The 27053-nt window shown below is 41.0% G+C and overlaps 1 protein-coding gene across 1 annotated transcript; it reads right to left on the bottom strand.

The window, feature by feature from the left end:
* Positions 1-808: 808 nt before the first annotated feature.
* Positions 809-2626, bottom strand: LOC308666625 (general transcription factor II-I repeat domain-containing protein 2A-like; the record flags this gene model as incomplete). Its single annotated transcript, XM_081325519.1, has 1 exon — positions 809-2626. The coding sequence occupies one exon, from the start codon at positions 2624-2626 to the stop codon at positions 809-811; it is 1818 nt and encodes a 605-aa protein (XP_081181645.1).
* Positions 2627-27053: the final 24427 nt, after the last annotated feature.

Genomic DNA, 27053 nt, shown 5'->3' with positions numbered 1-27053 from the left:
GGACCCAGATTGTTGGGGGCAATAAGCTGACTTTGTAATAATGCCGCTTGGGGTTTGTGTGAAAGCCCTAACAAGCAGGCATATACATAGAATGAAGGCTACTGCTAAGCTTGTAAGCCGCCCTGAGTCTTCGGAGAAGGGCGGGATATAAATGGAATTAAAATAAATAAAAAAAATAAAAAATGTGCACATGCACATGCACTGTATTCCACGTTTAGGGGCTTTTATCCACAGAGGATGGAAATGGCCTTCTTCCCAAGCCCAAGCATGACTGGTAGTTTGTTAGCTCAGATGTAGATAGCCTCCTAGTCTCCAAGTTTGAAGTGTGTGTCTGTGTGTGTTTGTGTGTGTGTGTGTGTGTGTAGTTTCCTTCTTCTGCCTTGACAGATCTCTGGAGAGCAAGAGGAGGCAGGGGAGCAGCACTTCCCAGTCCTGCAAGAGGGAGGCTGGCCCTTCTTGAAAGGGAATCCCCATTTCTAATTATGCATGGTAAGGATGCTGGCTTGTTGGAGCAGCCTTCCCTCATGCAGCTTCCCTGCCACCTTCTGCTCCTCTCCAGAGATCTTTCAAGGCAGAAGAAGTTGGAGGAAACTGTTTTCTGGAAACTTTCACCACATCAAGCATCATGGTTGCCTTCAAAGGGCCAGTTGCATGTAGGACTATTGTATCATATTAGTTCAGAAGTGTATTATGTCTAAGAGTGGGACAAAAAGGAGTAAAATTTCAAATATGAACAAATAAATTATTTATTTCAAATAAATCTGCAAAAACACATTTAAAACAAAGAAAAAAACAAGCTTTTTAGTTCTCATGCCATTTTGTCCGAACTGGATGTTTGGCATCTTTTCTTGGCTACAAGTTCATCCATGTTTGGGGATAGGTTTTGAGTGGTGGATACTCTCAGGATAGAGTGGAGGTGTGCATCCATGAGCTGACTTCTGTGTGCGCTTTTGTTCACCCTCATGACGGAGAAAAGTTGCTCACAGAGGTATGTACTCCCAAACATGGAGAGCATTCGAGCAGCTTGTAGGCGGAGTTGGGGCATTGTTTCAGGGATGAACCTGGTGAACTGTGCGGGTCCTACAGAATCGTACTTTCCCTTCAGTGTGCTATTACATTGGAGTTCTATCAGCTCCATCTGGATATTTACAGGAGCGCTGTCCACTTCGACTGAAAATGGATTGCTGAGCAGTCCAAAACTGAATTTCTGTTTTTCAAAATCAGCAAAGCGACATGTAAACTCCATTTGAAGTGTGCTCAGTTTATCAGCAAACTCAGCATTTGAGAAGGCAGTGGTGGAGACCTGGTTTTTTATTGTTTGGCAACTGGGAAAGTGACTCAAGTTTCCTTGCTGCATGTGAGTCTCCCACAGTCGCAGCTTTACTTGAAAAGCTTTCACAGCATCGTACATGTCTGTGATCACACAGTCCTGTCCCTGAAGCTGTAGGCTTAGTGCATTGAGATAATTAGTAATGTCACATAGAAATGCTAATTCACACAGCCACTTTTCATCCTTCAATTCCGTGCAGTCTTTTCCTTTGCTTTCAATAAACTGACAAATTTCCATGTGTAATTCAAAAAATCTATTGAGCACTTTCCCTTGACTTAGCCATCGCACCTCTGTGTGATAAGGGAGATCACCAAGTTCAGAATTTATTTCTTCAAGAAAAGTCTTAAATTGACGGTGATTTAAACCTTTGGCTCTTATAAAGTTAACTGTCTTTGTTACAGTGTGCATTACATGGCCCATTTTCAGGGCTTTGCCACATAGTGTTTCTTGAGGTATAATGCAGTGATATACTGTCAGCTCACCTGTGCAATTCTCACTCTTCATTTTGTCTCGCATCCTTCCTACTAGTCCACTCTTTTCCCCGCACATTGAAGGTGGTCCATCTGTTGTGAGTCCTATAAGTTTGTCCCAGGGTATTTTCATGTCATGTATACTTTTGGATACTGCTTCAAATATGTCCTTCCCCGTGGTAGTGCCATGCAGTGATTTTATATCCAGAAGCTCCTCCATAATGCATAAACCTGAGTCCACTCCACGGATGAAGATTGTCAGCTGTGCTGTGTCAGAGATATCAGTGCTCTCATCCACAGCAAGGGAATAAGCAATAAATTCTTTTCCCTTTTCAACCAATTGTCCTTGCAAATCAGTGGCAAGCTTACATATCCGATCAACAACAGTATTTCTGCTTAGGCTTATGTTCGAAAAAGCTTGCTTTTGGTCTGGACACATCACTTCGCATACTTTAATCATACAGCGCTTCAAAAACTTCCCCTCTGTAAATGGCCGGGCTGATTTGGCTATCTCTTCTGCCACTATAAAACTAGCTTTCACAGCAGCTTCACTTTGTGATTTTGCTTTTCTGAACATATGCTGCCGTGACATCAGGCTCTTTTTCAACTCTTCCACCTTCTGTGCTTTCTGCTCCATGTTTAAGTTTTTGTACTTGTCCTGATGCTTCGTCTCATAGTGCCGTCTCAAGTTATACTCTTTAAATACAGCCACAGTAGCTCCACAAACAAGGCACACAGCCTTATCTTCAATGTCAACAAACAGGTACTTTGGCTCCCACCTCTTTTGAAAGCATCTTTTTTCAAAGTCCACTTTCCGTTTGGCCATTTTGGGGGGTTTAAATATCGGCACACAGGTCTTCTTCCCTGCAGATATATATATGGATGAGACTGGACAGAAAGCTCAAAGTCTCAGGTACTGTGTGAGGCAAGCAGTTGTGAGCACACTAGGTATCCACTCTGCTGGCTCAGTAGGATGCGGCAAGTCCAGATGTTTGGAGTAGGTTTAGCAACATAACAGCATCTGTGGAGAGAAAGCAAGAAAGCAGTCCTCTTTGATACAATTGAAACTATATGTTTTATGCAAGAGAGATCCTGTATGGATGGAGGAAAAAAATCAGCAATCCACCATCACTCAGAAGCTGGTCTAGCAGCCACAAGGACTACTCAGCCTCCATTTCTGATCAGATTCTGATATTTTCAGGGCTGCCTTCCAGTCTCTCATTGCAAGGGGGGGGGGGAATCAAGACACATCCAGCTTTCCCAAATAGGAAACAAGGAACCACTTGCTCCATTTTCCCCCAACAACTCTCCTATGTCCATGAAGCCCAGAAATAAGAGTTCAAAATTTATTTTATTTTTTTATTTTATTAAATTTATATACCGCCCTTTCCCGAAGGACTCAGGGCAGTTTACAGGGCATTTAAAACAACCAATACAAAAGTTAAAAACAAATTTAAAAAGATTAAATCATCCCTAGAATTAAAAAATCCAGTTAAAAATTCTCAGCCTGGGCCGGAGAGCTCAAAGAGCCAGGTTTTCAGGTCCCGGCGAAATGTGCGGAGGTCGGGGGCAGTCCTAAGCTCCACGGGCAGCTGGTTCCAGAGGGCAGGCGCATCCACAGAGAAGGCCCTTCCCCTGGGTGTTATCCGCCGACAATCTTTTATCGGCGGCACCCTGAGAAGACCCTCCCTGTGGGAGCGCACTGGACGAAGGGAGCTTGATGCCGGCAGCAGGTGTTCCCTCAGATATCCCGGACCCAAGCCATTCAGGGCTTTATAGGTCATCACCAGCACCTTGAATCTCACCCGGAGGGCAACCAGAAGCCAATGCAGCTCGCGGAGTAGAGGTGTTACACGGGAGTATCGGGAAACCCCCATCACAACTCGTGCGGCCTCATTCTGCACCAGCTGAAGCCTCTGAGTGGTCCTCAAGGGCAGCCCCATGTAGAGAGCGTTGCAGTAGTCTAGACGGGAGGTCATGAGCGCATGAGTGACTGTGTGTAGGGCATCTCGGTCCAGATAGGGTCGCAACTGGCGCACCAGGTGAACCTGGGCAAAAGCCCCCCTGGCCACGGCTCCTATATGATCTTCAAAATTGAGCCGTGAATCCAGGAGGATGCCCAAGTTGTGAGCCCTATCAACGGGGGGTAACACCATCGTTAAAGGTGGAATAATCTGGTTAGCCCAAGATGCCGATACGCACAGCCACTCAGTCTTGGCGGGATTGAGATGGGACATCACGGCGAGGGCATCGCTGGGTTGGTTCGGGGTGGAGAAAAACAGTTGGGTATCATCAGCGTACTGATGATACCCCACCCCGAAACCACGAATGACCTCACCCAGCGGCTTCATGTTGAACAGGAGGGGAGAGAGAACCGACCCCTGAGGAACTCCACAAGTGAGAGGCTTCGGGCTGGATCTCTGCCCTCCTGTCAACACCGACTGCGAGCGGCCCAGAAGATAGGAGGAGAACCACTGTAAAACAATGCCCCCCACTCCCAACCCCCTGAGACGCCGCAGAAGGATACCATGGTCGATGGTATCGAAAGCCGCTGAGAGATCTAATAGGACTAGGACAGAGGAGCAACCCCTGTCCCGAGCCCGCCAGAGATCATTCACCAGCGCGACCAATGCCGTCTCCGTGCTGTACCCGGGCCTGAAACCCGATTGGTACGGGTCGAGATAATCAGTTTCCTCCAGGAACAGAGGAAGCTGATGCGCCACCACACTCTCAACAACCTTCACCAAAAAGCGAAGGTTGGAGACTGGACGATAGTTATTTAAAACAGCCGGGTCCAGGACAGGCTTCTTGAGAAGGGGTCTCACCACCGCCTCCTTCAAGGCGGCGGGGAAGACACCCTCCTTCAAAGAAGCAGTTATTACTGCCTGGAACCAGCCTCGTGTCCCCTCCCTAGCCGCATAAACCAGCCAGGAGGGGCACGGATCCAACAAACAGGTGGTGGAGCTCAGCCTCCCCATGATCCTGTCCACATCATCAGGGGAAACAGGATCGAACTCAGTCCAGATAACATGCTCAAGACCGTCCGATTCCACCACGTCAGACTCCGCCCAGTCAGAGTCCAAGCCGGCCCGGATCTGAGCGATTTTGTCTGTCAGATGATGACTAAACTCCTCGGCCCGACCCTGTAAGGGATCCTCCCTCACCTCCTGATTAAGAAGGGAGCGAGTCACCCTAAACAGGGCGGCCAGGCGATTATCTGCGGACGCGATGAGGGCAGCGAAGTAATTAGCCCTCGCCATCCTGATCGCAGCAAGATAAGACCTTATAAAGGTTCTTAGCTGCAATCGGTCAGATTCGGAACGGCTGGACCTCCAACCGCTCTCTAGACCCCGTCTCCGACGCTTCATCTCCCGGAGCTCCGCAGAAAACCATGGAGCCCAACGGGATCTGCGCCAGGTCAGAGGTCGCAAGGGTACAACACAGTCGAGTGCCTCAGTGGCCGCCTTTTCCCAGGCATCCACCAAGGCATCAACTGGGCTGTGAGTGAGGGCGATAGGTACAGACCCAAGCGCCATCTGGAACCGTTCAGGGTCCATTAAGTGCCTGGGGCGGAACCATTTAGCGGAAATGGCGGAACCATTTGAAATATCCATCCAAAATTTAGCTTTTGCAAGCAATGCTGGTTAGTTCTCTCAAGGTCTGTCAGTCTGTCCTTTGGGGGAGACCCAAAGCACCCCTCCATTGATTTCAACATATTTTCCACCAAGAATCAGACTGAGCATAATGAGGTTTGGGGACCAGGGGGCAAGGGGATGGGGCTCATGGGGGCACTGGCAGGGATGGTCCACAGAAAAGGAGGCCAGTGGCATGTGATTTAGGCTGGGAACATGCGTGGGAGGGGGGGAAGCAACTCCAGAACAGAGGGATGGAGCCAGTCTGGGCACTGCCCAAGATTGCAGGAGGGTGGGTGCACCTGGCACAGGATCCCGTGCGCCAAAGCAGCTCGGCAGAGGAAATGGAGCAGCTCTTTCTCTGGCCACCTCAAGTCCACCTTTCTGCCTGGGCGCCTCTCCCCCTCACTGGCTGGGCGTCTGTCGTCCTCCCCCCCAGCATCCTGCCTCACTCCCTCCTGCCTCCTTCGTGTCCGGTTGGTCTGGTGTGAGCCACGGATGGTGGCGGCCTGGCGGGACTCGGGCACAACTTCCCTGCGTTTCTGGGCCAGGTGACGCTCTGCAGCTCTGAGGAAACCCCAGCGCTCCGTGGTGAGTGAAAAGGGGTAGCGGAGCAGGGCAAGGGGAGACCTGCTGGGCAGGGAAGAGGCAGGCCTGGGGAATCCAGAGACTGTCTGCCCCCACCTGCGCAGCAAGTAGAAAAAAGTCCCACTCACCTTTCCACTCCTCCTGTTTTTTCCTCCGCTGACTCCACGTGCAGTCCAAAGAAGCAAAGAAGTTTGTGGGCAGTCCCACAAACCAAAGAAGTTCATTCAATCAATTCAAACTTTGAGAGTTTTTTTTTTGTGAGCAGTTTGAATTGATTGATTGAATTTTTTTAGTCCCACTTTTTTTTGGAACTGGGAAGAGGCTGCCTGGGCTCTGGCCAATGAGCTGTTGAGGGGCTAATGAGCTACAAATGTTGCTGGGCTCCACCAGCCCACGTGCACTTGCCTCCTACTGAGCAAGTGTTCAGCCAGGCTGGTGCCAAGGTGGTGGGGGCCGGACCTTTGTAATTTCCAGGAGAGTTGTGCGGGCCAGATTCAATCATATGGCAGGCCGTTTGTGGCCCGCGGGCCTTGTGTTTGACATGTCTGCCTTAAGCAAAACAAGAGATTAACACTAGCATTTAAAAGTCAATGAGCAATTACCATTCCAAATAACTATCAGTACACACCTAATAGTGACCAAGTCTACTTTTTAAAGCCCTAAAGACCAAGTTATTTTGAACTGCTTTATGGAAGGATCCTAATCTTGCTGCTAATATCTCGCCAGGGAGACTAGCCATGTGCTAAAACACTGCCTCCAGCCTCGCCCCAAATTACATATGTTGAATACAGGTGATACTCAATAGCCTAAGCAAGCCAAATTAGGTCATTTAAAGATGTTTTAAAAAATGTAATTTTCAGACGAGCAAACTAACAAACAAGATTCTACTTAGACAGGCAGTGGTAAATGAAGTTGGCTAGCATGTAAATTAATTAATAGCATCTATTTTGTTCAAATATTTATACAGAGAATGTACATATTTCAAAACTGATGTACAAATCAGTTTATATTAGTAGATGGTTATCAGAAAGTTCATATTTAACTATACATTACTTAAATGTTAATATTTAATGTAATATAAAATATATATTGGATAATGGTTATGTTTGGACCCTGTGCTTATTTATAAATTAGCCACCCCTGAACTAATTATGTTGAAATGATCCACTGTGGCTAGTTGGTTTTTACTTCATTTTACAACATACCCCAAATAACTGAAGTGAGTAACCCATGATTGAGTTATATCATTACAATCAATTATAGAAATTTTATAAAATACTAATTTTCCAACATAATTATAATTCATAAGAAATTGACAACAAATAATATCTAAAAAGTTCTGACATTGATATTGACTTGATTCCCATTTGTGTGCACATTACTTTGTTCAGTGCTTTTTATAAATACTTTGCCGAGGATCTTTCTGGAATATGGGATACAGTGGTCCACATACAAAGATTTTTCCCACTTTGCCTCCGTTCACATCCAATAGAGGCACTTCGGTTTAGCATGTGACAGAAGCTGAGATACTTTCTTATATCATCCTACTCCCATTATAGGCAGGGGAAAGAGAAGGTCAAATTCTTCTCTGTTCTTTCTGTTGTTTCTCCAATAAAAATGCCAGCTGTATCCAGGTATTTTTCTCCATTTGCAGGAAAGATATGCAGCTCATTTATTGGTTCTGTCTGAACTTTGAACTGTGATCATTATATTCCAAAGTAAGGGAATTCTTGAAAAGCTTCTCCTTAAGTTTCAAATCATGATTCATTCCAAAATCGTAAATTGCCATAAAATGATTAAACTGGTGTTATAGACTGCTCTTACATCAATAACATATTTTACTAAAAATGCAAAATGAATTGGGATGCCCCAGGGCTCTGTTCTGGGCCCAGTGCTCTTCAACATCTTCATCAATCATTTGGATGAGGGGATAGATGGGGAACTCATCAAATTTTCAGATGGGACTAAGCTGGCTCTCTGAACTCTATCTTTTAAACTGTCAATTAAGAGCAAAGGAGGAGATAGGAGTCTAACCTCAGTGCCTGGATTTTGTCTACGCTCCCAGAGAAAGGTGTGAAAAGCTGGACACAGGCCGATATTATCTCCTCGGTTCCCACAACGGACTTAACACTTGGGGAATGGCTATCCCACATGGGGGGGTTTCGATCTATGAGATAGGGTCCTGCTTGGGGACACTATAATCTGCTGCATTGCGTGGGAAATCTCAGATCCTGTCTATTATGCCTGCTATCTCCTATTCTTAATAAAAGTTCCTGCTTGGAAGAAATTGTTTCCAAGAGTTCTGCTTTCTTAAAATGTGGGCTTGATGTAGGTCCTGACAATAGGCTTAAGATACAGAAGTGAAAGGAATAGATTATTATTCAGAAATTTCTAATGAGTCTAAAGATCGATGGAAGAAGCCACCTGAAAATCATAAACTCTGACAGGTAAATTTCATACAAATAAAAAAAGCAGAAGTTATAGCTAACCTAAACTACAAGCAGAGGAAATATAGAAATAACTATAAGAGCTGAGCTTAGTTAACAGAAAATTAGATGGTGATAGATAGGATCTGCACAAAGGGGCTTCCTGGAACATGGGAGGGACAGTGGTTTTAGGCGGTCCAGATAGTTTATCGGATGATTAGGGAAGGGGTGTTGAGTGCAATAGGGGAGGGGGGAATCTGCATCGGGGGTAGGATATAAAAATGTGTCAAACAGCTCTTTAAGGTGTGGCTGAACTCCTGTGTGTGTTTCAGTCCACCAAGCCTTTGCAAATGCTTTATTTTGAATAAAACTTTGTTGCTGGAATTTCAAGTGAGTTTGTTTGTTTGGGGATCTTGAGCCAAGTTCCGAACAACTTGGGGGCTCATCCTGGGATATCCAAATGGTCCCTGGATCCCCGGGAGTGGCCACCCCAAAGGGGACAGGCGTTACGTCAATTTTGACGGTTTCCTGAAAGGTGACCACCCCTGCCCCAGTACCTGTGAAGAACTGGATACTAAATAGTGGGTTCCAGGAAGAAAATAAGTTAGGTCAATTTTTAGGGGGGATGCCATGAGGGTCCTGGAAGACTGGCAAGACATACACACCCAGCAAGGTGTGAATGTCCCTAGGGTCTGAAGGACTGGCAAGGTGAAGGAGGTGGGTCAAGTACCAACTGCCGGGAAACTCTGTGCACAGACCCAGGTAAGAAAATCAGGGCATTTTCACAGTTACCTGGGTGGCTGAGTGGGAGGGATGGTGTGAATCTGAGACTTGTGAGAGGGTGAAAGAAGCACCCCAAGGGTCGAGGCTAGGCTGACAAGGCAGAGTGAGAGCGGACTCCTTTGGCCAGAAAAGGAGAAATCAGCTTGGTGAAGCATAAGGTGGTCTCCCAAGGTTGACAATGATAAGAGAACCAGGCACCGGAACTCAGTGGCCACAGGTAGTTTTAATCATTTCATTTAAGGGCAAGGTTGGCAGGATAAACTATATACTTGAGGTAAAAGTAAAAGTATTATGATAAAGTATTGCTGTCTTAAATGCTAGCAGGATGGGATGGATTCATCTGGAAAATACACATGGGAGTATGACTCAATATTGTTATTTTGAGTGGCCAAGATATCCTATTAAAAGCAATAGTGCATTTTGCTCAAAATATGGAAGTTTTAAAAATTGGCTATGTCAAGAACTAAACATAGGTTAATAAAAGAATTTTATATGCCTGTTGGATCCCAGGCAGTATATAGTCCATTTTTGTTAGAGGAGTGTGGAGGTAGTGTATGTGTGTCTGTCTGTGTTCTGTCTAATAATAATAATTAATAATAAGGCCTTACATAAAAACAAAGATTTGCTGAAAAAAGGAGCTCATTGGCTTGTGAACAGCTCCTTGAAATTATAATAATAGTTATTGGTTTGTCAGGAGAAAGTATGAAATGAAATATCTGTATGTGAAATTGTTTATGCAAGCAGTTTAAATGGGAGTGAAGTATGGCTATGCTGATCCTTTGTGTATGTGTGTGTGTGTGTGAGTTTCTTCCCCACCTCAGACTGTGAAAGAAACAGTAAACTGCAGATTTTTTGTTGTTGCTGTAAAAGTAAAATGGAAAGCCAATAGTAGGCGTTTGCATGAAAAGAGTCCCATGGAGGATGTGTGAGAGAATTCATGGAAATGCATGTGAAGAAGAGAAAACAATTTTGTTAGTGGTAAGATTTTTGTGTAATTTCTTCTTCTTTTCCTGTCCCCCCCCCCCCTTGACTGTGTTGCTTTAAGAGCGAGAGAGAAAGTGTCTGATCTTTTTACCTGTTTTTTTTTCTGCTTAGAATTCTAGTTTGAGGAAGGTGGGGTGGATGTGAAATTTAATACCCATTTTTTACAGTAAGAAATAAGGTTATGTTTTTAAATAAATGAAATATGAGAAGAACTTGAATACACCTATCTATCCATCAAATGACTGAATTGTTTTGCTTAGATCTGTAAATGTTTTAACCTACTTAATTCCATCTGAATGGAATCTGATTAAATTGGAATTTAACTAAATTTATATTAAGAGGAAAGAGTTGATACTAGAGTTTGATACAAAACTATTTCAGTAAATCAGAATATGTTCAGGGCTTTTTTTCTCATAGAACGCTCAGAACGGAGTTCCGGCACCTTTTTTGGATGGAACATTGCAGGGTAGGCAAGGCGGGTTGTATGACATGTGTGAGTTCCGGCACCTTTTTCTTTTACTTTTCTTTTACAAAAAAAGCACTGAGCTTGTTTATTTATTTATTTATTTTTGTGGAGTTGCTTGTTTTTTATGTTTTTATATCTGTGTGCAGGACACACTGATAAAAAATAATACCTAAGAGAATTGAAAGAATTATAATCCAACCCTTGTTTAAAATGAAGGAGTTGAGAAAATTTTTGGTATTATAAATGAGCTATGTTGTTTTGAGTAAAGATTTGTGGGCAAGCAAACTCAAGCAGAGTTTGGTGAGTGTTCCGCTCCATTGTTGGCTCTTTAATAAGCAATTTGTTTGTAAATTCGGACAAAGGAATGGCTAGGGGAGTGGGGTTTACCCAGAAGTGGGGGAAAAGAGGCAGCCAGTGGCATTTTTGTCTAAAATTAACATTTGGGGAAGTCTTGGTGGTTAGCATTTCTTATCAAGTGTGGGTAAACACTTGTTCATAGCAAAGTAGTTGGGGGAATAAAGCAATAACTCGGACACAGAAGCAGCCACTGAAGTGAGGGCTGGTTGATACTTTTCTATGGTTAATATATGGTTGGTTATATGATAAATATGATATGTAAACAAATACATAAAATGCTCTATAACATCCAGTGGTGAGGCTATTTCAATGCATTCAAGTTGATTTTAAATTACTTCAGGTGGGAAATTCCACAATATGAAACTAATGACATGTTTATAAAGAATTAGATACTGGGGCTGTTTTCTCCTTTGTCTTTTCTCAGCAACCAAGGATTGCTAGCTCAGACACCGCCATTGGAGTTTGCTGTCCACATGTTTCAGCCTGGTGATTGGGTCCTGATAGAAAGCTGGTTTGAAGAAAAACTTACTTTAGCCTGGGATGGTCCCTACCAAGTCCTTCTAAACAACTGAAACAGCAGTTCAAAAGAAAAGAAAGGGTGGAGCCAAAAGAGTGGAAAATAATTCCTTGAGAAGACTCACTCTGAATAAAAATTACCAAAAACTGATGTGGTCATTGTGGGGTGAAGAAATAATAGCCTGGGTTTGTTTGTGATTTTTCTCATTGCAGGAGTAGCAAGCAGCTTTCTGGCTTTTTCAATCTGAGTGGTGGCCTATGTTATTCCATCCAAGGATTCCAGAAGAAGCTGTGGACCTCCACATTCTACAAACTTCTACATAGTGTGTTGGTTCTGTGATTGCAATTGTGTCACTGAATGTTGTTGCTCTTATCACTGTTGTGATTGTGGACCAATCTGTCCCTGTGAAGAAGAACCTTGTGAAATAGTAATAGTGGAGGATTGGTTAAAATATGTAAAGGTCTGACATCAACAGACTCTTTAGCCCACATACCCAATTATAGGAGAAATTGAAATTTAGGTAGCAGAAACACAACCTGACTTAAATTCAGTTATATTGGGAGATAGTGATATTCAAATTCTACGGGATGTAGAATGGATAGATTTAAGGTGTATACAGGCTAATCAAACATAAGAGGACTGTTACAGAGATTAATAGAAATTGCCATTACTAAAAGAATGCCTTTAGGAGAACCCCCACCATATAAAAATGAGGAAATGATGTGTCTGAGGGACAACAAGGAGGAAGAACAACAAGAAAGTGAGATACTGGAAAATCCCAGAGAGGTAAAACAAGAACTATCAGAAGGGATGTGAACCCCTTTATAACTGGGATCACTATCGTTTAGGCTTGCTTACCAACATATAAGTATAAACTGTAACCCATATATGCAAAGTGTATTTTTGAATTGTCTATAAATTTCTGAAAGAATAAAGAAAAGAGAAGGTGGATTGAAAGGAATAGATTATTATTATTCAGAAATTTCTAATGAGTCTAAAGATCGATAGAAAAAGCACCTGAAAGTCATAAATTCTGACAAGTAAACTTCATACAAATAAGAAAAGCAGAAGTTGTAACTAACCTAATCCGCAAGCAGAGGAAATATAGAAATAACTATAAGAGTGGAGCTTGGTTAACAGAAAATTAGATGGTGATAGATAGGATCTGCACAAAGGGGCTTCCTGGAAAATGGGAGGGACAGTGGTTTTAGGCAGTCCAGATAGTTTATCGGATAATTAGGGAAGGGGTGTTGAGTGCGATAGGGGAGGGGGAATCTGTGTCAGGGGTAGGATGTAAAAATGTGTCAAACAGCTCTTTGAGGTGTAGCTGAACTCCTGTGTGTGTTTCAGTCCACCATGCCTTTGCAAATGCTTTATTTTGAATAAAATTTTGTTGCTGGAATTCCCAGTAAGTTTGTTTGTTTTGGGATCTTGAGCCATGTTCCAAGCAGAAGGATCTTGACAGACATGAACATTGGGTGCTATCTAATAAAATGAAATTCAATGGTGAAAAAGTAAGTTTCTATATATAGGCAAGAAAAACCAAATGCACAGGTATAGTATAAGTGGTACCTTGTGCAATAGTAGCAACTGTGAGAGGGATCTCGGAGTCCTAGTGGACAATCAGTTAAATATAAGCCAGCAGTGTGCTGCAGCTGCCAAAAAAGCAACACAGTGCTAGGCTGCATTAACAGAAGGATAGAATCAAGATCACGTGAAGTACTAATACCACTTTACAATGCCTTGGTAAGGCCACACTTGGAATACTGCATCCAGTTTTGGTCACCACAATGTAAAAAAGATGTTGAGACTCTAGAAAGAGTACAAAGAAGAGCAACAAAGATGATTAGGGGACTGGAGGCTAGAACATATAAGGAACAATTGCTGGAATTGGGTATGTGTAGTTTAATGAAGAGAAGGACTAGGGGTGACATGATAGTTATGTTCCAATATCTCAGGGGTTGCCACAAAGAAGAGGGAGTCAAGCTATTCTCCAAACCACCTGAAGGCAGGACAAGAAGCAATGGATGAAAACTTGGAAGCACTAAACCTTACTCTACAGAAATAGAGCACAACAATGATGAAAACTGTAAACTTGAATGCATTGGGGTCAATATAAAAGGGGGGGAAATGACATTGCCATAGGTGTATACTATAGGCCACCCAACCAAACAGAGGAAATAGATGAACTTTTTGCTAGTCAGCTAACTAAGGTACTGTATGTAGGAAGCACATCACAATAGTAATGGGGGGACTTTAACTACCCTGACATCAATTGGGAGACAAACTCTTCACCAAGTGAAAGATCAAACAGATTCCTGACAAACCTAGCAGACAACCTTGTCACCCAAAAAGTAGAGAGGGAAAGGGAACTAAGTGATTAGCCATTTTGATCTAATTCTCACTAACAGAGATGAAATGTTAGAAGCCACCGGAACCTTGGGAGGAAGTGATCATGCAATATTGGAATTCAACATTATGGAAGCACAAGCAAAAGAATACAGTCAAACTAGAGTCTTGGACTTTAACAGAGCTAATTTCAATAAACTTAGAGAGGGCTTGGGAAGGATTCCATGGATGAGAATCTTCAAGGGGGAAACAACTCAAGAAGCTTGGGAAATTTTGAAAAGTGAGATAATAAAAGCCCAGTCTAGCACAATACCATTGAAGAGGAAAAATAACAGCTCTCAAAAGAAACCAGCATGGCTGCATAAAGAACTGTCTGACAAATTGAAAGGACAAGTATAGAAAGTGGAAAGTGGGGCACATAACTAAGTCAGAATATCAGCAAATAGCCTGAGCCTGCAAAGATGAAGTGAGGAAAGCTAAGGCTCAAAATGAACTAAGGCTTGCGACCAAAGTCAACAATAACAAAAAAAAGCTTCTTTCAACAAGTAAAAAACAAGAAAAAGGTTAAGAAATGATTGGTCCATTAGTGGGTGAAAGTGGCAAGAAGATGACAAGCAACAGGGAGAAAGCGAACTATTTAACTCATTTTTGCATCTGTCTTTACACAAAGGTAAAAAAAACCAGACCAACCTATCAAAAATAGTACCGTCAAAAACAGAATAGAAACACAGGTTAAGATAGGCAAGAAAATGATAAGTGAGCACCTGTCCAGCCTAGATGAGTTCAAATCACCAGGACCAGATGGATTACACCCCAAGGTTCTCAAGGAACTGGCAGATGTGATCTCAGAACCATTGAACTATATTTTTCAAAGATCCTGGAGCACTGGGGAACTACCAGAGGACTGGAAAAGAGCTGATGTAGTTCCCATCTTCAAAAAAGGAAAAAAAAAATGGAAATTACAAGACCTATCACCCTGACTTCAATACCTGGGAAGATTTTGGAAAAGATAATCAAACAACGAATCAGCGAGCACCTAGAGGCAAACAAAGTCATTACTAAAAGTCAACATGGGTTTGTCAAAAAAAGATCATGCCAGACAAATCTTATTGCATTCTTTGACCAAGTGACAAAATTAGTGGATCAGAGGAATGCTGTGGATATAATTTACTTGGACATCAGTAAGGCATTTGACAAAGTAGATCACAACCTACTACTTGATAAGATAGAAAAATGTGGGTTAGATAGCATCACCACCAGATGGATTCATAGCTGGCTGACTGGCCATACTCAGTGTGTGGTCCTCAATGGAATCACATCTACATGGAAGGAAGTGTGTAGTGGGGTGCCCCAGAGCTCTGTTCTGGGCCCAGTGCTCTTCAACATCTTCATCAACGATTTGGATGAGGGGATAGATGGGGAACTCATTAAATTTGCAGATGACACCAAGCTGGCAGGAATAGCCAACACTCCAGAAGACAGGCTTAAGATACAGGAGGATCTGACTTCCGGGTGGCAAGGCTCCGTTGCCGGCAACCATTTAGGCTGTCAGCCCCGTCGCTCCATAGAACCGCCAAAACCAGCGATGATCAGCTGTTTTGGCAGCTCGGAAACCCGCTCCTCGGGAGAAGAGGAGGGGGTGAGCGCCCAGGCAGGGGTAGAGCTCTCCCAGACCGCCAGAGCTGAAACTCTGGTGGTTGAAGGATTGAGCCCCCCTGAAGCCTGAGTTTGCTCCGGACCTCGGGACGCCTCTGCTCCAGGGCTTTGGAGCAGAGCAGGACGCAGCAACCATCCCTGCCAGCGAGAGTGAACTTTGGATAACTTGGATGCAGGCAGAGCTGTACAGGAGAATCACGTCAGAGCAAGTATATGATCTTTAACTCAGTGGATTTTGTGGAGATTTTTAAAAGTGAAAGTGCACAACAGAATTGAGTGGGCGAAAATGGCTGCCAAATCATTTAAAGTTCCCAGAAGCGCGGGGGCTTCTCCGGTGCAGCAATCTTCGTTACAGGCTTTAATGCCCCCCCCACGTTCACCTGCACCTGCACCAGCTTTGACAGTAAAAGATTTGCAGGATGTTTTGCAAGAGGCTTTGAAAAAGCAATCCCAACAATTAGCTGAACTTATGGAGGAGAAGCTTACAGAAATGAGGGCAGACATCTTACTTGCATTTCAAGGCATGGCCGTTTGTATTGAACGTTTGGATGAAAGAGTGGAAGAACTTAGCCAAAATAACATCATATTAGATGCTAAAATGACGGATGCTGAAACTGTGATTGATAAGATTGATGATGATTTAACCTTGGTGCAGTACCACGAGATGGAGTTCGCTGTGAGAATTAAAGGTTTAAAAGAGGATTCTAAGGAAAATTTGAAAAAAAAGTAGTTTCAGAAGCCCTGGAAGGCATTTTGGGGTGTCCAGCAGAAGATATTATGGTGGATATAGATAAAATATTTCGTGTTAATTCATGGAATGCAAGACAAAGGAAATTACCTAGAGATGTGGTGGTTTATTTTACAAAGAGAGCAATTAGAAATGAGGTTATTCAAGCTTTTTATAATAGTAAATTCGCAATTGCATAGCAAGAAGTTTTAATTTTAAAAGAGATCCCTCCAAAAATTTTAAGGAGAAGGAAGGACTTTGCTTTTTTGGCAGAAGAATGAAGAAGACGGGATATTCAGTTCAGATGGGAGATTCCAGTGGGTATGGTGGTGATGTATGCAGGCATGAGACATCGTCTTCTTACAGTGTTACAGGCACATGATTTCTATGCCAATATTTTAAAGGCAGTCCCTATACCACTTTTGGAATCTAAAAAGAAGAATGGTGAAGGAGAGCGTCAACCACAAAGTAAGAACGTACAAGGTGCTGAAGGAGTTCTGCAGCTGAAAGATGGAGAATTCCAGAAAGTTACAGGAGTGGATCAAATTTCAGTATCATCAGAGGAGGTTAGAGAGCAAAGAATGACACGTGCTGCTGCTAGACGAATGAGACAAGAGCAAGAACAGCAGAGTTATGACGGCACCTCAAAAACTTACTTACAGTGAAGCAGTGGGAGGAGCACAACCAAAGAGAGTGCAGGTGATTTTGGAAGAGGCGCTCCAAAAGCTTCAGGTCGCAAAAGATGGTGACAAAGCTTCTAACCTGGAATGTTAATGGTTTAAATTCACCACATAAGAGAAAGAAAGTATTTCAATATCTAAAACAATTTAAAAACAATGTTATTTGCTTACAGGAAACACATATTAGAGCGACAGATCAAAAGTATTTGGTAAACTTGAGGTTGGGTACACAGTTTATTGCTTCTGCGACTGATAAGAAAAATGGAGTGGTTATTTACGTTAAGAATACTTTGACAGCGACTTTAATTGAAGCAGATAAACAAGGAAGATATGTTATGATTGAACTATTAATAGAAGGCAAGAAAACGCTTTTGGTTGGACTATATGCTCCTAATCAACATCAAGGAGATTTTTACAGTTTATTACACAGCAAGATCATTCAGTGGGATTATAAATCTTGTATTTTTATGGGAGATTGGAATGGTGTTTTGAATGTACAAATGGACAAGGGAGGTCTTTTTAAAAGCATCCCAAGTCATGCTAAACTGCCTAAATCTTTTTTTGAGATGAAGGATGACCTGGAATTGAGAGATGTTTGGAGAGAAAGGAACTTGCAAGAAAAAGACTTTACTTTCTTCTCCGACAGGCATCAATCTTTTTCTAGGATTGATTTTGTATTAATTACTAATGATTTTTTTCTAGGATTAAGAAGATCAAGATTTGTCCAAGAACTATATCTGATCATAGTCCAGTATGGTTAGAGATAGAAAAAGATAATAGGGATAGACGGTCTTGGCGTTTAAATGAAAATTTGTTTAGATACCAGGAAAATGTGGAAGAGTGTAAAAAACAGATGAAGGAATTTTTTAAAATTAATATGCATAAAGGTACTTCTATTGAGATGGTTTGGGATGCAAGTAAAGCTTATATGAGAGGTGTATTAATATATTTGAACAATAAACATAGACATAAATTGGAATTTAGGAGGAAAGAATTAGAGGATGAAATTAAGGAAAAAGAAAAGGCTTTAATTCTGAATCCATCTGATGGGATGATCAAAGAGGTAATTACTTTATTAAGGGGTCAGTTTGATAAGTTAATGGCAGATCATGTGGCAACTAACTTACGGTATGCTAGACATAACACTTTTTGTAATGCTAATAAACCAGGTAGATGGTTAGCTTACTTGTTAAGGAAGAAGCAAAGGGCTTCTAATATAGATAGAATAGAATATAAGGGTAAAGTAGTGTACCAGCAGAGTCTTATTAAAAAGACTTTTGTTGATTTTTATTCTAAGTTGTATGCTAGAGATAAGATTAGAGATGTAGATATAGATGATTATTTGACAAAAGCTAATATTCCTGTTCTTACGCAAGAACAAAAGGAAGGGATGAATCAATTGATAAATGATGAAGAAATTCTTTTAGCAATCAAACAATTAAAAGTGGGTAAAGCGCCGGGTACTGATGGTTTGACTGCCGTGTATTATAAAAACTTACAGTTAGAAATGGTGAAACCTTTAAGGGAATTGTTTAAGACAATTCAAATGGGAGGAGGGGTACCTCCATCCTGGAAGACTGCTTTTATTTCCTTGATTCCGAAGGAAGATCAGGATGTTACCCAAGCTAAAAATTATAGGCCAATATCGCTTTTGAATACTGATTATAAGATATTTGCAAAAATCTTAGCTAATAGATTAATGAGGGTAATACAACAAGTGATTCATGGTGATCAAACTGGATTTATAAGTGGTAGACAAATGAAGAATAATGTGAGACATATTGTAGATTTATTGGAATTTTTGGAAAGAAACAATCAGATCCCCGCAGCATTGATCTTTTTGGATGCTGAAAAAGCCTTTGATCAATTGGATTGGCAATTTTTGATGAAAGTATTGGAGAAAATGGAATTTGGGGACAAATTTTTACAACCAATTAGGGCAATATATCAAAAGCAAACAGCCCGTATAATAGTTAATAACAGTTTGACTGAACTATGTAATATTGAAAAGGGTACAAGGCAGGGGTGCCCGTTGTCACCTCTATTATTTGTTTTAACATTGGAAATATTATTGATTAAAATACGTGACTCGGAAAAAATTAGGGGAATTCAAATAAGAGATCAGGATTATAGATTAAGGGTGTTTGCAGATGACCTGGTTGTTACAGTAACTCAGCCGGATTATTCAGTTGTAGAATTGATGGAGATAATAATGCTATATGGGAAAGTTTCTGGATTTAAGATCAACATACAAAAAACTAAAATATTGTCTAAAAATATGACAGTATCACAAAAGGCTGTTTTAGAAGAGCTAACGGGATTTGAAATAGTTAAAAAGATTAAATATCTGGGGATATATCTGTCAGCCTCAAATGTGAAGTTATATAAAAATAATTATGAAATGTTATGGGAAAAAATACAAAAAGAATTAGATAGTTGGAAAAAAAATAAAATTATCCTTATTGGGAAGAACTGCAGCAGTGAAAATGAATGTTTTGCCAAAAATTTTATTTTTATTTCAAATGATACCTATACTTAAAAAGGATTTAAATTTGGAGGAATGGCAAAAAGGAATTAATAAATTTGTTTGGGCAGGGAAAAAGCCACGAGTTAAATTTAAGATAATGCAAGATACGCGTGAAAGAGGTGGTCTTAAAATGCCTAATTTTAAGTTATATTATGAGGCTGCTGTCTTGTCAGCGATAAGTGACTGGTTTAATTTAACACAAGGGAGATTATTAAATCTTGAAGGTCATGATTTGTTATTTGGTTGGCATGCATATTTATTGTATGATAAGAAGGTGGATAATGTGTTTAAGATACCGTATTTTTCGGACCATAAGACGCACCGGACCATAAGACGCACCCAGTTTTTAGAGCAGGAAAACAAGAAAAAAAATTATTTCTCCTTCTCTCTCTCTCCCTCTCTTTCTCTCTCTTTCTCTTTCTCTCCCTCCCTCTCCCATTGTCCCTTCCTTCCTTCCTTCCAGTCGCCATTAAATGGATTGGACTTCAGGCAATGCTGAGCGTTACTCGAAATACTTTACATGGGTTATTGTTTGAATTATCCTTCACTAATCCCGCAAGATGGGGTACCAGCAACTCTTTATTTTGCATCCCAGAGAAATTACGAGAGAGGATTGCAGCGGGGGTCTTGTAGAGACAAAAACTATGTCTGGGCCGCTAACATGTTTATAAGCAAGCATGGCTTGTGGTTTGTCACCATTGCAGATGTAACCTGAGAATTTTCACTTTGTCTGGAATTAAAGAAACAAAACAAAACCATGGATCCCTTTTTAAAGTTCACTTGGTTGATGGCTTCCTTCCATACTCTTCCCAGCAGAGAAAAGAACATGAAACTTAGCTAACTAGATTAGGGACAGTTTGGGAACTTTTTACCAGTCAGGCCCAACTTACTGAGGCTCATTTGTTTTGCTTGTCACTTAAAACAAACTTGTGGCTCCTTGTGATATGCAGACTTCCTTCTCTCTGAATTGCAGTTCCAGATTGTTTACCAGATGTTAAACGGGATCTCTTCTCAGAAATGCAGCTGGCCCTCTGTTTGCTTTCACTCGTTTTCCCACTGAAAATCTGAGCCACTCACCTTGCTGGTCTTTGTGCAATAGGAAATGGTCCGTGTGTGAAACGGAGTGAGGGAGATTGCCAGAAATGCAAATCGGCCGATCTCGCGCTCCTGCAAACTCCATCACTCGGTTTCAGCTTCCCTTGCTACAAGAGAAAGCAGGCTGAAACGAGGCAGATTGCAGCAGTGCGAGATCAGCCGATTTGCATTCCTGGCAATCTGCCTCTTTCGGTTTCAGCCTGCTTTCTCTTGTAGCAAGGGAAGCTGAAACCGAGCGAGGGAGTTTGCAGGAGAGTGAGATCGGCGTTTCTCAGCACGTGCCAATTCGCGCTCCACTTGCAGAGGTTGCGGCTGGCCATACGGATCACCTTCGGACCATAAGACGCACCCTTGTTTCCCCCCCCACTTTTGGGGGAAAAAAGTGCATCTTATGGTCCGAAAAATACGGTACATATTTTAAGGTATGCTCTCTTGCGAGTTTGGAAAAAGTATAGACATAAGTTAAATTATAAGATACCCATTTGGGCAATACCTAGACATAGAAAATATTAATGTGGGATTTAAACATGATGAGACTACATATAAGGAAATCTTAAGTTTAGAGAGGAATGTATGGCAATTAAAGCCATATAATATTTTAAAAGAAGAAAAGATTGTACAAACTTGGTTTCAGTATGGGCAATTACAGGCTAGATGGAAAGAGGACCAGAAAGTTGGTTTTTTGATGACTGATGAAAATTTGGTAAAACAAATTAGAGATCAAGGTCAAGCACATATAAAAAGGATATATAATGCATTGATAGAAATTGATTCAGAAACGGAACTTGTTAAAGACTGTATGATAAAGTGGGCTCAGAATTTTCAAGAAGTTATAACAATGGACACTTGGGAAAAGATCTGGGTTTAGAAATGTAAAATTTACACAGGCCCAAAATTAAAGAGAGAATTTTTATAAAATTTTTTATAGGTGGCACTTAGATCCTAAAAAATTAGCAAGTATGTATCCGAACTGCCAGCCCAAATGTTGGAGGTGTGGTTGTGAGGATGCAACGTATTTTCATATATGGTGGACTTGTAAAAAGGTCAAAGCTTTTTGGATTAAAATTTGGTGGAATATGCAAAAGATATTTAAGAAAAGGATAAAGTTTTCTCCGCAATTGTTTTTATTGGGTATTATTACAGATACTACTGTTATAGATACTAAGTTGATGTTGAATTTAATTACAGCAGCGAGACTTTTAGTAGCGCAATATTGGAAGAAGGAAGAACTGCCGACTATAGAAGAGTGGACTTTAAAAGTTTCTAACTTGGCAGAAATGGCAAAGATTTCAGCGTATTTGAAAGACCAATTGCAACAGAGATACATTGTGGAATGGAGGAGATGGATTGAATATATTCAGAATAAATATGGGACTAAAAAGTTTCATTTAGCATTTGAATAAGTACTGGATCTATATGATGTATAACTAGTTAGTAGGTATTTTCTTAATATTTTGACGATGGCGAGTTAAAGTGCGACAGAATTTAATGTCTTATTGTTGTTAGCATATTTTAGATTATGGGAGGGGGGTTGTATTTAAAAATGTATTGTAAAACTTTTCAATAAAAAAAGATACAGGAGGATTTGGACAGACTTGAACACTGGGCACTATATAACAAAATGAAATTCAGTGGTGAAAAAAGTAAGGCTCTACATTTAGGCAAGAAAAACCAAATGTACAGGTATAGTATAGGTGGTACCTTGCTCAATAGTAGTAACTGTGAGAGGGATCTCGGAGTCCTAGCGGACAATCACTAAGCATGAGTCAGCAGTGTGCTGCAGCTGCCAAAATAGCCAATACAGTGCTAGGTTGCATTAACAGAGAGATAGAATCAAGACCACTTTACAATGCCTCGGTAAGGCCACACTTGGAATGCTGCATTCAGTTTTGGTCACCACAATGTAAAAAGATGTTGAGACTCTATTAAGAGTACAGAGAAGAGCAACAAAGATGCTAAAACATATAAGGGACATGATAGCAGTGTTCCAATATCTCAGGGGCTACCACAAAGAAGAGGGAGTCAAGCTATTCTCTAAAGCACCTGAAGGTAGGACAAGAAGCAAAGGATGGAAACTAGCCAAAGAGAGAAGCAACCTAGAACTAAGGAAAAATTTTCTGACAGTTAGAGCAATTAGTCAGTGGAACCAGAAGCTGTGAATGCTCCAACACTGGAAGATTTTAAGAAGAGACTGGACAGCCATTTGTCTGAAATGGTATAGGGTTTCCTGCCTGAGCAGGGAGTTGGACTAGATGACCTCCAAGGTCCCTTCCAACTTTGTTATTATTATTAATAAAATGGATTATAAAAAATAGTTAGAGAAAGAAAAAAGATAAGGTATTGTATTATACAGTTGCTCTGATAAGCCCATTGGCTTCTAACTCACCCAGAACTGATATGGGTCAGCTGGTAGTCTAAGGCATTACAGAACAATTTGATTTTTTTAAAAAAATCTTAATATTATCTTAGCCTGCAAATTGGATCACCTTGAAGAAACTACATGGAAAGTACACTTGATTTACTTCAGAAAGCTCCCCAAAATGCTATATGATGAATTCTGATTCAACAGATTGTCATTATAATCGTGCTTATAAGGGATTTCCATCATTTAAATGAAAACCAGTTTCCATTCGTATGAAGCTGATAACCTTTCTAGACTGTATCTTAACAAGAATCATGCTTTTATGGCTATTCTGTCATTCACTCAATACTTTTTCTCTTGTCTGTTTCAGCCATTTTGAGCTCATGTGAAATGAGCCAGGCAATCAGGAGAGAGACAACCTCAAGACTGCCATAGCAAGAATTCTTGCTGACTTATATTTATGGTTGCCTGCTTTCTTCACTCAGTGTCAATCTTAGGCATTTCCGCTACAGCAGCTGCTCACCAATGGCTGTTGCTGAAAACTCTTCTTAATGTGAAAAGCAGTAGTGCTCTCATGGCTGTGTTGAAAAGTACAAATACACTGTACTAAATATTGCATAGTATTGTCCAAGACTGTTTGATGCTTCAGGCAAAAAAATATTTGCTCCTGGGTACTGAAGCAAAAGGAACAGTTCAATCTTAGTTCAACTAAATGAGCAGAAAAATGGGGAAAGAAAGAAAAGAAAGAGGGTGTGCTATAGAATAGTACAAATTGACCTGGACTGAAGCCTTACTTGAAATGCCTGTATTCTCTTTTTTATGTGGTGATTTCTGTGTTATAGGAAAAAGGAAAAGCTGCTGTATCACTCTAAGTAGAATCAGGTTTATGCCCCTTATTTCCTGCTGAGAATGTTGCATTGTGTAGGTGCAAAAAGGAAGATATGAATGGCTGGATTAAAATACAAGATTAAGTAAAGAAACCAGGCATGTGGGAACAATTGACATATTATAGCCGAAAGGTAGACAAATATTTTTCTCTCAAGTGGACACAGCTCTCAGCAGTATTGGTTGCTACAGGGTGAAGGGGCTGAAATATATTGGGGTGGATGAGAATAGAACCAAAAAAAGTTGAGAAAAGCATCATGTACATACCTTTCTCTTTCAGCACACCTTTCTCTCTGTCTTGAGACTGCAGGCTGCCAGGAAAAAAAGTTACAGTATATCTTCCTGGACATCTGAACCAATCTTTTGTTTTAGAGTTTTGAAGTGTGATCCAGAGCAATGCAAAATTAGCCTTGGATTGCACCTGTGCTGCAGATTACTTACCTGTCTTATAGTATTTCAGCTGTTGTAGAAGCAAGAGTGTTGGGGAAAATGTGTGTCAGATTTTAACTACTTACAAATTCTCCTTTCCTGAAGCTGGCTTGTATCATTAGTGTGGGCATCCATTCAGCCTTCCCTTAGAATTATGTAAGAATTCTGTTTGTTCCCTGGGTGCTGGTTTAGAATTCAGAAGTTACCGTACCCAAGTTACTGCCATTAGGCTCAGTTTCTCATTCTTACCAAGACAAAGGCAAGATATACTTAGAATGAAAATAAAATCTGGACAACTGAGCAGCCTTTTGGCTTTTATCAAAATGGGTTTCAATGATGGAGACAAGGGGGAGGGTGGGGCAATACACTTCCTGAGATTCTTGTTACAGATCTATGACAGCCTTTGGCCTGAGAACATTCTTTCCTCCTATTGTAGAGCTGGTGGAAGGAAGACTTTTCAATCCATTTCAGTGTCTCCTTTCTGATATGATATCACCATAATTAAAGAAATCTATTTAACTTCTGTAGTAAAAAGACTCTGCCCAGAGGTGATAATGGACCCAGAAGCAGAAGAAGCCAACAACTCCTGCTCTGACTTCTTCTTCTTCTTCTTCTTCTTCTTCTTCTTCTTCTTCTTCTTCTTCTTCTTCTTCTTCTTCTTCTTCTTCTTCTTCTTCTTCTTCTTCTTCTTCTTCTTCTTCTTCTTCCTCCTCCTCCTCCTCCTTCTCCTCCTCCTCCTCGATAATTTGATGGCATTGAACTTAGAGAACAAAGAATATCAGCTATGAAGCTCTTCAATCCTGCAATTTCTCCATGAGTGGTCATTTTCAGGCTTCATTAATTGCAGAATCCAGAATTTTAGCACTGAGGATTAGCCCTAGTTGCACTGTCCCAAGTTGTTTATTATAAGATCCTGAGTAAAAAATAGGTTTTTATCATTGCAGTGAAATGGTCTACTACTGTTAGTCTCTAGGAACTGCCAGCCATTCACCCTTTTGGTTGCCAGGACTCATTAAAGTCTTTTCTCTCCCTGTTTTGCAGCTCAGTTTATTCTGGCTACCTATATTGGAGGGCATCTTCCTGTGGTTAATCTGATGGAGATAATTGGAATGAATTTGTTTGTCTCTCATTATGAAAGAAATTTGCACAGAGGAATGCTGCAATTATCATTATTAAACACAGCCTAATGAGGAGCAGAGACCAACAAAAACAAAATTGCTGATGTATTGCAGCACCTTAATATGAATCCTAGTAGACTTAATTGCTTAAGACTCTGATACAATAGAGTTAGAACTGAATAGTAGCGTGTCTTACTGACAAAATGGATTTAAGTGAAAAATTAAGGTGCCTTCATGTCTCTTCTTGCATATGTCAGAGATAAATATAGTAGCTGGGTGCCAAAGCTTCAAACCCAATTAGATTAATGGGTATAAGTGAATATGTAGATCTACTCTTATTGTTTAACCATGTAGTGTTTTGCCTTCTGTTGGCTGGAGTAACTTCATCTTCCAGCAGAGGATTGGAAACTGATCTGGACTGCAGTTGCATAAATGCCAAACTTCCTTCCATATACTACCCAACATTTTAATCTGAGTTAATTGTATTCAAATGAATTATGGGGACACTTGGGTTTCCTAAGAAGCTTTGTGAAAACTCCACTGTCAGAAGCTTCCCTGGCTACCCTTCCCAAATTTTTGAAATCGAATTCTGAAAGTCTTTGGAAATGATGAATGGTTCTAGAAAAATAGACATGTGTACACAATCAAAGATGGACTACCCTGAGTGAGTGAGAAGTTAAAAACCCTACACTTAACTAAAAGGCAATTTTGGTGGCCATCCATGAAAAAGGACATAGAAAGCTACATGGCCAGCTGCCAAATTTGTGGAATGGCTAAGAGGCTGCAAGGAAAGTCACCCAGACTGTTACAACCGGTGGCGAACCCCTCATCCCCCTGGAAAGAAATAGCCATGGATTTTATAGTAGAATTACCAGAACGCAATGGGAACACTGTCATCTGGGTGGTCACAGATTTGTTTTCCAAACAGATGCACTTCATCCCATGCCAAAAGATTCCCACCACAAAAGCCTTAGTGAAACAATTTGTGCAGCACATTTACAGACTGCATGGAGCACCCCAATGCATTGTATCTGACAGGGGAGTACAATGTATGTCAAAGTTTGGGAAGGAATTTTTATCCCTCTTAGGAACTACTCAGGGACTGATATCTAGTCACCATCCTCAAGGGAACAGTCAAACAGAATACAGGAACACTATACTTGAGAAATATTTAAGATGCTTTATTAATTTCCAGCAAATGGACCTACTCCCTTTAGCAGAAGTTGCTTACAATAATTTATTTATTTATTATTGGGATTTATATGCCGCCATATCTCCCGAAGGACTCAGGGCGGCTAACAACAATAACATACAATAATACAGAAGTTAAAAGAAAAAATAAATTAATGGCCCTGTAGAATAAATTAAAATTAAAATTAAAATAAGTAAAAAATTAAAGTTAAAAATTAAAAACATAATTAAAATCCCTGTCAGTCCAGGTGAGCCTGGTGGAAAAGGAGTGTTTTGATGTGTTTTAATGCAGTCTACTCCAGCACAGGCTACACTCCTTTTCAAATAGCCACCAGTCAGAGTTTCAACCCTATGCCAGAACTAATCCCAAACGAACCGGAAATCCCATCGCTGAAAGAATGGATTGCTCAATTACAAAACACCTGGCCAATCATTAGGAAAGCTTTAGACAAAGCTAGACAAGCATACAAAGTGCAGGCAG

Source organism: Vipera berus (genome assembly GCF_964194415.1).
Source record: "Vipera berus genome assembly, chromosome: 3".
Taxonomy (NCBI): domain Eukaryota; kingdom Metazoa; phylum Chordata; class Lepidosauria; order Squamata; family Viperidae; genus Vipera; species Vipera berus.
This window is presented reverse-complemented; position numbering and strand designations above follow the sequence as displayed.